General features: G+C 47.9%; 1 protein-coding gene across 1 annotated transcript in view; it reads left to right on the top strand.

Annotated features, from left to right (window-relative positions):
• Positions 1 to 10,124, top strand: part of LOC117151296 — a 24,169-nt gene extending 14,045 nt beyond the window's left edge. Inside the window, exon 2 of the mRNA XM_033319152.1 lies at positions 9,638 to 10,124. Within this exon, the coding sequence (XP_033175043.1) occupies positions 9,638 to 10,124 (487 nt within the window). The remainder of the gene's footprint in view (positions 1 to 9,637) is intronic.
• The last annotated feature ends 1,326 nt before the right edge of the window (positions 10,125 to 11,450 follow it).

Genomic DNA, 11,450 nt, shown 5'->3' on the forward strand with positions numbered 1-11,450 from the left:
TTTCGATCGAGCATTATCGAGCCGGAGAAACCATAACGAGCCCACGTAGCGTTGCTTGCGCTTGCCCCGGAGCGCGCTGTCGACCGGCAACGAACGTAGAGTTTAAACGCGTGCACGTACACCCTTGTTCATAAGTATTAGAATATCTACCGATTTCACACAGAACACGATAATTAATAAGTGTGGGTTATCAAAAAGGAAGATTAATCGATTAAAATTATCTACGAGTAGTATCGTACGAGTATAGACAAAAGAACGTTATTTACACGAGCCACAAGAACGCGTTAAACGAACAATTACGATAGTTTTAGATTTGTTTCAAACTTTACCGATATAATCACGTTAGCCGAGTCTCGTTACACTGCTAATAAAATCTCAAAATGTTGCGTATAAGATACGTAATATATTCATAGAAGGTTTCTATGTACAAACGAATACTTTCATGAGCAACTGTACGTGAACACGTGTACGCGATACGCGGCCAAGGTGTACCGCGTCGTGAAACCGCGCAGAACCATAAGACACGTATGTTTATATCGTGGCGCGGTGCACCGCGTTACGTCGCGCACGCGGGGTGCACCCATAGCGCATGTAACGCTCGCGGAAATGTATGTACATCAGCTACGCGTTTGTGCTTACACACAGTGTCGTTGTAACCGGCTGCTCGCGCCGCTGCCTCCCGTTCCACTCGGGATACAGTATAGCCGCTCTCCCGTGCATATTGTTCCACGATTACGCTCCCATTTCGCGGCTAAACATTTCTTTGCTTCCACGACCGCTCGGCATATCGCGCCGATTATTCGAGCTCTACCGGTCGTGTGACGCTTTCACGACCGCCCGTGGCATTCCGCGGTAGCCTCGATGCGCTTCTAGATACCTTTCGATTTTAGATGCTGCCGAGAATACCACTGTCTACCGGGAACTTGTTGCCACGTAGAGCGCGAGAGATGGTAATACGGCAGTTTAGAGCTTAGTTTCTGCCGCCTTGGGGACAGTCAACCGTAGAGTTTAAGAGAATACCGATGTGCCATTGAGACGGAGGATTTTACCGGATGAAATCGAATCCCCACTTTCTCTGGTTTGAATACTAGAAACTATGCGGCGTATACAGTGGCGAATAAACGAGCGTTTGGGAGATAAATACATCAGGAAATATGGTAGTTAGCGCGCAACATATCCAGTATAATTTTGAGGAACTTTCGAAACTCGGAGAGTTCCTCTCTATCTCTTTCTCTCTCCAAGGTTCGTTCGAGATGAAAACATGGTTCATGGATGGAAATCTAAGCAAAATCACGTTGTTCTCGAACAAATAGCTCGAATCGCATAGAAAGATCGGAAGCGTTAAGATCGTGGTTTATAGGAGCGTGACCCGGACGGTGTAATTATAAGACGCGTTCACGATAAAAGAGCTCTCGGATTCATAGTTTGACAGCAAATATATGCACGCCCACTGTTGCTCCATCGGCTGCTCCTCCCTCCGTGTCGTGCGCTCGCGCGCGTAATATGAAAACCTGCGTCGGCCGGCTTGACTGGCGCAAAAAGGTCGCGCGCGGCAACTCGTTAAAGAGGAGGAGCGCGGCTATGCCGCGGTATATCCACGATCATCTGCTTCGAAATTATAATCTTCTTATTTACATTCCCGCTAATTGCACGTTCGCTCGCACAACTTTGTCTCCTGCGGTGCTTTTCGCTCCTATAAATCCGACGCCCTGCCTCTCCCGCGTGATTAGACATTTACGCGTATATCGGGGGAGCGTCCGGAGATTATAGTTTACATCGCTCCTTCCGCGCTGTTATCGCGCCAACATCGAGAAATCGTGGAAAATCGCTAGCCAATTATAATCTCTGATTGGATTCCTCCGCGCTGACTCGAGCACTTTATTAGGACGTTACAGGAATCCCTGCAGTTCTTTGCTCTCGTTTTTATTCACTCGCTTTCGAAGATAATAGACAAAGCAGAGTGAAATGCTGTAATTCGAACAGTTGATTGAAATTTTTGAAAATACCCTGATGGCGGCTTCCGAAATTTTCCCCTAATTTCAGCAAAAGTAGCTGCGTATTTCGACAAGATCTGCGCTACGCACTTGCAAACGTATATACGCATTGCAAAAACAGTCGGTATAATTAGATTAGTCGGAGCTAAGAGAAGGAGAATCGAGAAACAGTGGCGAAGCGAAAGACACGGAGGCAGAAAGAGAAGAAGAAGGAAAGCAGACAATACTCTCCAAGGACAGGCGGTATTCAAATGCGTTCGTTACTATTGCTTCTGCTCCTGTCGGTTGCCTGTACGGCGAAACATTTTTACAGACTGCAGCCGTGGCTGCAGGACAACCGTCATTTTTTTCTCCTCTCACAGGCGAGCGTTCTCCCTTTTTCTTTCCCCTTCTTCGCCTTTCATCTTCCATCTTCAAAAGGAGCCTCTTCCACTCTGGTTTCCTCTGTCGCGAATCCGCGCCGCGCAAAAACCGACACCTCTGTCCCTTTTCACGTATATCACCAAGCTTTACTACTCATTGTCGGGAAATATAGCGACACAGTGACGCGCGGAGAATTCCACGAGCGGTCGAACCTTTATGCCCCGCAAGAACACCGCGTCGTTACCTGGGCATAATTTCCGTTCGCGCGATTATCGGCGAATGCTTGGCAAAAGGTGACGGCCACCTCGAATTCCCGGCACTGTTCGCGCGATCGCCAGGCTCTTATGGAGCTCCGTGTGTCGGACAAAACGAATCGCAGAAAAACGCCTCGTCGATACGTGGAAGTTATCGTCGTATTAATTGAGTTAACGATACGAACGATTATTAGAACAAACTACGGGAAAATGTAATTAGAAGGCGGGAGTATCAGAATTATGCGATTAGTGGTTAGGAACGCATTGCGCGCGTTCATCTGTGAGCATAAAACTCGTGATTACAGATACGACTAACTCACATTCTCGTTTTACTCAGACTCGATAAATACACTCGTCGATGGCTATTAGCGTATTACGCGTAAGAATATCGCAATACGTTTACACGCGAAGAAAAAAACCGTAAAAAGACGATATTAAAAGAATGGCGAAAGAAGAAACGATTAAAACGCGTAGATAGCTACTCTGCTTGCTTTGGAGCAAAGTATGCAATGGAATTATATCGTAGATACCGAACATAGATAAATCAACGTATTAAATCGAAGACAGGCAAAAACGAGTTTATGAAACCGCAACGATAGATATGCATAAGTATTTTCTCATAGGTGTAACCTTGTATTTTGGAATTCAACACTGGAAGTGACCTCGAGTCGAAGAAATCGGATCGATTTTCCCGCATGATCCATAGTCGAGCAAGCATAGCCCGTAACCCGTTCACATTCCTCCGAAACGGTCCAGTCGATCGAAGATATCCGGTGCCTTGTTGGGATCATTAGCGTAAGATCGTGTGACGTAACGAGCCAATCAGTGTCCCAACAGTCCGAGTAATGATCGTGTACCGAGAGGTATTAGCATCGTGGACGGACGGACGATACCGTTAAACAAAACCTTACCTCGTGACCTTTGCCACGGAGGGTCGCGGTGGACTTCACCGATGACGAGGACGATCTTGTCGAATCCGATGCAGTCTTCCACTCGAACCGTCGGCTTTTCTGACCTCAGCCGCCACCAAGAAAGCAGATACGAAGGGGACGAGTAATCTGGATCACGACCTCTGTCTCTGGTCGGGGCGTAAAATGTCACGACGATCGAATCTTCGCGTATCTCTTTCTGTTAGATTCAGTCGTACACGTTTGCGATATTTAATTACTTACACACAAATAGCTTACTTGCGTAAGTTCATTAGTCGTTTATATTCGAAGCTTATACAAATGATGGTAAATTCTAAGATTAATTTGAAAAACAGTGTTTGTAACATCATCGCTTGCCTGTATTTTTCAATTTATGCAGTTGATCAATGTGATTCCTGGAAGGAGCGAACGGTTCAAATAATTCTATCGAGTAGGTAACATGGTCTTTAACGCGACCGTAAACCATCGTGTTTCTCAAATTATTTCTCAATTGTCCTTTTTCCCACCTCGTCGCCACTCTAGGTGTGAACACGGTGTATTGTTATTGTTTGTAATATTTTTATTGGAATTTTTAATTCCTTCGAAAGGGTGCGCCCGAGAGCAAGGAACAATGTGGTTCCAAGCGTGTCGAATCGCTTTAGGCGATCGAACGACCCGGTGCATGTAACGAACTCCAAGTCGCTTAATTCGATCGGTGACGCAGCAAGGCAAGCAGTGGCAAAAAATAATTCACGGGTCGCGGAAGTGTACGCTCGCGCAGATATCCCGGATAACACGCACGAGCGTGGTCGACGAGCTGCGCCTCCACTCGACAAAAATGACGGTCATCGAAGGCTTAATTGCTATCTTTGATCTGAAAAACGCAACCGCCGTGAAGCGTCGTCCACGCACAGCGACCCACAGTGAACACGCTCGCCTGTGTATCGTTCATCTTGTCGAACGAAGCCAACGAGCTACGAGAAACGAGCGCGCGACGATAGGAGAAAAACCTCCTGAAACCTGGAACCGTGGAGAAACGCGTTTTCGCGTGGAACCGGCTTTGATTAATCGCTCGGTCGGCTAATAACAGTTTGTCGTGCGTCGACCAACGCGACTAGACCGAGGATTGAAATCTATTAGCGTGCATAATTCCGTTATAGTCCCTGGCAGCTTCATGAATTATGTTAACCCTGCCGCGGCGATCGGTGGGCGGTAATGGGTTAATAACGCTCGCCGTTTTCCCTGCTTCTACGACGTCCCATTGAGGCACGCGTTCGCGAATCCGCGACGTTCGCTGCATTATCCTCCGGATCGTTCACCGGATCGTTCGTTGAGACTTTCGACGACGATGAACCGATCGCTTCCGTGAACGGGACGAACAATATGGATCACTCAGGATGAAGTGGCGTCCCGCTGAGTCGCTAGATAATCGTTCGAGCGAAACAACAGAATCGTTTGCGACCGGTGACAGATCGTGACCCGTCCAGTCGTAATTACGAATTCCGGCAGTGCTTTATTGCTGTCCGACATTCCGGCGCGCCTAAAATCCTTCAGGACAGTGTACGGTGGCTGTCACAACAGCCAGTGCATTAGTAAAACCGATACACAAGCGTATGGTATACGTTGGTACACTTGGTAGAGTGTCGTCAGTGGAGATAAGGGATCTGTTGGCGTTCCAGGTCTGGAGCCATGGATCTGACCTGATCTCGCGACGCGAACATATATGGAGAGGCGGCGCGGCAGTGTGCACGCACCACGAATTCGTGGCACGCAACGCGACATCGTTGCGTGAAAGCCGAGTCACGGATGTACACGTCGATCACGATCGATAAGGCCTCCGAAAGGATAGAGAACGAACGCAGCTTCGTGCTCTTAAAGCACTGCTCTGCCACAGAACGAGAAGTATCCGCTGGAAAGACAGCGGGTGCATTGTCCTGGTTCGTGGCCTCGTGGCCGCGAGAGTGTGCCTTTCCGCGACCAGGTATCACGGTGAACGGTCGAGGTTCAAAGGCGCCGACCGACTGCCACGCTGACGCTGAATTTCGCCAAATAGGTACGCAGCCACATAATGCGCGCATTATATTCAGCAACGGGCAGCCGGCTCGCGTTTGACCGGCCTCCGTGTGTCTTTGCATTCGGACGAAAGGCAAACCGACGAATCGTCGGGTCCTTCTGTTCCTTCTTCGTCGTCTGACCTTTGCTACCAGGAAGGTAACCATTTGTCGAGATATTGGTCGAGAGACTTTCGCTTTTCGTTTTGATTTTTGGAGAAGACGTGCCGGTTTTGCGTATAAGGGAGTGAAAGAGCGACCGACGTTTGCACTGACTCTCGGGTACTCTTCCGGGTACTTTGGTAAAATCGTTTGGGGACGAGATAGGATGGAGGATGTAAATTTGAACTAAAAGGGAAGAGATGTAGAGATTCGAGGCCTTCAAAGTTGGAATTCTCGCAGACGAATTCTAAATTGGACCACACTTAGACAGTGGAATTTATTTAATTAATGAAAGCGTTTATCTCGAGTGTCGTTAAGCTCATGCCGTTTTCTCGAGCCGCGACTAGTTTTCAATTTCCATCGAAATTCATGTCCTGCCTCTTAAACATTCTTGAAACTAGCCTCTGGCGTGTACTAATAACGCTATTCGATCGATAAGAGACGCACGTCGGTCACTCGACAAAAATATCTCTTGCAGATCGAGTTTCTTATCATCGTACCTTGGAATATGCCGCGTGGGCGCTTTTTGAGATTCTTTAGTCCGTTCGAGCTCAACAAGATCACGCAGAATAGCTACGGCATATCCTCGATGATGTTAAATTGTTAAAGGAAATCGTCATACGGTTTCCTGGAAAAGGGCCGGAATCGGCGGATGTCCGAGGAAACGGATGCGAATCGACGTGGAGAAGGATGCAAAGCGACAGTTAGGACAGGAACATGGTCGAGGAAAGGCGGCGCGTTGCCTTCGTCCGGGGAGCCACAGAGAGAAAAGGAGAGACACGTGTATCAAAGAGAAAGAAGTAACCGTGTGCCACGAGAAGGACGGAAACGGCGAACACGTAGAAGACGACGGACGAAGAAAACAAGAAGAAGCGGAGGATCTCGCGAAGCGAGCCACACAAAACCCGAAGAGCTGGTGAGCGAGACGAAGAGTAAGAGGGACGAGAACCAGCCCGAGTGCAGGCCATCCAGCCACGAAAAGGTGTAGGGCAAACGTATACAGGGTGTGCCATAAAATCGTGTTACTCCAATTTATCTCGAAAACCTGATAAACCGCTTCCGTGATCTAAGAGTCAACCGATGATTAATAATCCATGGTTGAGAAGGTGTAAGGGAGCAAAGTTTCTATAGAGCCAAAATGATATGCGTTTATGCGATACCTGTCGCGTGTTATTAGTCAAGGCTGTCGTTTTAGGTGAAAAAATAGGCGATTCGATGAGGCGGGAAACTATATTTCACGCATGCGATGCTGATAACCTGTCCTCGCCTAATTATTCATTTCTACCTGATATTTGCTATGGAAAGATCGAGAGTTTCCGTCAGAACCGACAAAATAGCGATTATTTTGTAAATTTTCGATAAGATGCTTGACATTGAAATTATATCCGAAGTCAGTGAATCGTGACCAAAGACTAGTAGGGATGAAAACGAATAAAATGAAGAAATTGATCGAGAGACGAATTGATTAATCAGCGAATGTCACGGCTACGCTGCTGCTCTAGAACAATGCCGCTCGTCGGTATTGGCCAAACTCGGGCCCTCGCGAAGGTCCATAGCGTCTCCAAATAAACTAGAACGAGTCGCATGGAACGAAGCCCGGCAAAAAGAGAAGTGGACTCGCTGGAATGAGCAGAGAGCATACAAATGCATCGCTTAGCGAATGGAAATTTGCGAGCGAGACATCGCGGATCGCCAAGGCTAAGTATCGTCGATTTGGAGATCGAGTTGCGATTAAATTTACCCCGATTCGTCTCGGACGTCGAAAATCGAACGTCTTTACGTCATAGCGTGTCTTTGATGGAAACAAACGAGATCATATGACAAGGAATATGGTAATTGATAATAAATTTCTTCCTAAATCTCTATATGACATAAACTTTTGCTAATTATTCTTCATGACTCGTTATTCAATTTCTAAGTAAACTCTATTTCCATCGTGTAATAAATTGCCAAGGTATTCGTTATAAAATTTCTTGGTTCCCGTGGTTGGTTGACCTTTGTTTTTTATTAGCTGTCACGGTATTGCCCAATGCGTTATCACTTTCCTTCTCGTTAGGAGAGGCAAGATAGCGCCTTCCAGTTCTTACTTCCCGGTACGCGGTCGAATCGCCTTACACCTGACGAGCTCGTTGATTGGCCGAGGCGAAATTTCACGAGCGGTCTCTGATAATGTGCTCGCTTTTGGGCCGAGGAAGAGCAGCACGCCTGGGACAAAAACGAGCGACAGGAAAAAAGCCAAAGGAGATAACAGCGTGGGGGGTGAACGAGTACGCGAACGGTCTCCGGAGAGGGCTGCAGAACCGGAATTTTATACAGTGGCGTAACACACTGGGTAATACGCAGAGAATCACGAAACTCCTGGTTGGAGGCTACTGCTCTTGTCTCTTCCTCCTTTCCTCCTATCGTCTCTTTCTCGTTCCATTTCGAACACTTGGCTCCTTGCCGTATCTTTCATTTCTTCTTTTTTTCTTCTTCCTCTTTTTTCCCATCTGACCGGGGTCGAGATCTCGCTGTTCGATTAGCCTTTCGACGAGGTGGACTGTCCTCTTATCACGAATGCCTAAGATTCGCTCTTCGCTGGTCAATTAAGTAACCTGCGTTACACGGCTAATTAATTTTACTGCAATTAATTAAGCTTCGTCTCGTCGAATCGCCAAGTACGTTTTATCTGCTGGAACGGTTCAACGTCTCGATCGTTTTCGATGGTACCATGGCCCGTCATAAATCAAGATGATAACCATGACGCGAAAAATTGGTTAGCGTTTCTTCGATATCGGTTCACCAATTCTGCATCCGCTTCACCGTGCCTGACTCGCTTCGAACGAAACCTTCGGAAGTTCTCTGCTATCGTATCACGCGAGTAATCGTACCACGGTTGATTTTCCAGGACAATGATTCGATAAAAAACGAGAACAAAGGAGGGCCTAGCGAAAGAATCATCGATAAAGAAGAACCAAAGTCAGGTAATGGTAAGACGAGACTAAGCCACGCGGTGGCGGCTCCTAGCGGCGATGGCCAGAAGTAACGATGACCTTGCCAAGGTCACCGCGTCCTAACTACACAGAGACCCTTCCCTCGTTCTTTCTCCGTCCCTCTTTCGTCCTACATGGCCCTTATTATTATAAAGCAGTTGCCCTGATTCCCCCGAGGCCGTGTGCCATTCATTCGCCTCTCGTTCGTCTTCTGGCTGGCCTCCTCTCTCCTTCCACCGGCCTTTTTCTTCTCTTCACTTTTTGTCTCGTTACATGCACGGCCTTTCTTCATCGGCTCGCCGACTTCGACGCTGAAATCGAAACTGCCGGACCGAGGCCATTATTGCATCTCTATTGTGCGACGCTCTGCTTCGAACTGGCTGACTCGCGATCCAAGCCGCTTCATTTCCCTTTTTCCTGCCTTTCATCGATTGTTCGGCACGCTCATTTTTACGAGACGCCACGATAGCGCTGCTCGTTTTTCTCCGTAAAACCAAGACCTTGCACCCCTCGATTTTCGTCATGAAAGGACGATGGAAGAAGAAACGATATAAAAACGACTCGTTGATGATCGTTGGATATAACTTTAGAACGAATAACTTACTTTAAGAGCATTCAAAAGTTGATTAAATGTTATTCCAAGAAGGCTTCCGATGATAAATTAAGGGCGCGTATAGTTCGTTTATGACTAGTTATACGATCAGAAATCTTACAACGTTCCCGCGATATTCGCACAACTTAAACTATAAAATACATAATGCTCTCGTGTAAAAAATAAAATATCATAGATGTGTATTTATTTTACTGGCTAACTGTAACAGATACTGGTATATAGCCTCGTATGTATATCGGGGATGGACTTTTACCTGCGATATAGGTATGCCGCGGTCGGTAGACGTATCTCAACACGTGAACCCACTTTACTCGTTTCAGAGGCAAGAACGGGGACTCCTCGACGGTTCAGGAGGCTGGCAACGGTAGCAGTGGCGGAGGATTGGGAAAATGGCTGCGCGAACATTTAGGAGGTGGCTCGAAGGGCGGTCAGGACGGCGGCGTTGCTACGAAAATGACCAGCGGCGTGGCGGTTGAGAGTCCCGGCAACGAAAAGCCCTTTGGGAAGACCATCTATACTTCGCAAAATCTGTACTGTAGTCTGCCGAGGGACCACGGTCGGCATGCTTACAATGGCGGCCGAAAGGCTGGCCACGGGAATTCCGTGAAGCTTCAAGGCCATGATCGACAACGATGTGCCAGCGTGAACCATCACGAGAAGATCACCTTCAGCGACCTTGGTACTTTGACGAGGGGCGGGCCGATCTATGGTAGCGAGGGGAAGACACTGAAGAAACGAAATCGCGATCGACGCAGGCATTCCCTGAACGAGATTCACGAGCAGGGCCGGCAACGTCGTAAAAGGTGAGCGAAAATTCTAATTAATTCCGTCAAACGCACTGGCATCGCGGGAAGAGTCCCGCGTGCAAGACAGCGATTTACCGTGGTCGATGCAAACCACAGAGTCATCTTTCTGATCTACGACGACCGCAGATACGCGGCGAGATTAATTTAATTTGTTCAAGCCCACTCGCCTCGTGAGTAACCGTCGCTTTGTTCGTGTTTCGGGGCTAGACGTAATTGAAAACTTGATCATTACGTGGGACTCGACCAAGTTATACACGGGACGTTTCGTATAGTGGTGGTAAATAATTATACGAATAAATGTATGACAAATGATAGGTTTTTTGCGCCTGGTTTTAACAGTACTTGGATTCCTGGTTGCTCCCTTTTCGAATGTTCAAACCCGTTCTTACAGTACTCTTAGTCCATTAAAGGTACTACATATACGTTGTTCTATTATTATTAAAAACGACACGGTGCATTCAAAGTTGCAAGAAATTCGAACGCTCACGCCGCCACGTTTATATCGCTGTAATAAACGACCACCGAGCCGCTGCAATTAATTTCACGCGGTGACTCGCGCCAGAGGCGGTTTTCTTCTTCGCGGCGGTGGTTTTCCCGCGCTAGGGAATCGCTACTCGAAGCACGGTTAGACGATCGTTCCTTTTTGTCCGGGACTCGTCTCGGCGGTCGCGGGAACTTCGCGGAAGCCTCTCCACTTGGGAGACGAAGCCGTTTCTCTTCCCCTGATGATGAACAGCGCGTCGAAAAAGGGAATTACGAAGGCTAGCCCGCGGCACGTTCAACACCCTTCGTCCCAACACGGCTTTCGACAAAAACGAAACGAGTCGTTGGCCGTGCGTCGCTCGCGACTAAGATTCCCCGCGTTCTCGTGTTGGGTCCTGGACGCGAGCGCAGCCTCCACGAGCATTGAATCATCAACTGGAAGATTGCACCACAATGCGTCGAAACGGAAGCGCGTTCCGCTGCGAACAGTGCATCGTCCTGAACGTAACGAGACGACGACGACCTCGAGATTTCGTTTCGACATCGCTTTCCACCGCTGAGAAATCCGACGGGCGTTTCGTAGTTCCTCGGAGATAGAAAAAAAGAAGGAAAGAGTGTCATTGCATTGCAAATTGCCGTACTTTCGTTGCACGTCAGTCAGGCAGATTGTTTCTCGCGGAGAGTGCCGAGTCACCGAACGAGCGCAGATGCCGACGCTTGTACACGCGCGTTACGACAGACCTTAATGCCAATTCATTCGATGAAATTATAAAACACGCGGCACGCCGCGTAAGCCTCGAATCGCGGTTCTGTTGGTCGGCTCTGACCGCTTGCAACACACGGA

Source organism: Bombus impatiens, unplaced genomic scaffold (assembly GCF_000188095.3).
Source record: "Bombus impatiens unplaced genomic scaffold, BIMP_2.2 scf_0136, whole genome shotgun sequence".
In the NCBI taxonomy this organism is placed as follows: domain Eukaryota; kingdom Metazoa; phylum Arthropoda; class Insecta; order Hymenoptera; family Apidae; genus Bombus; species Bombus impatiens.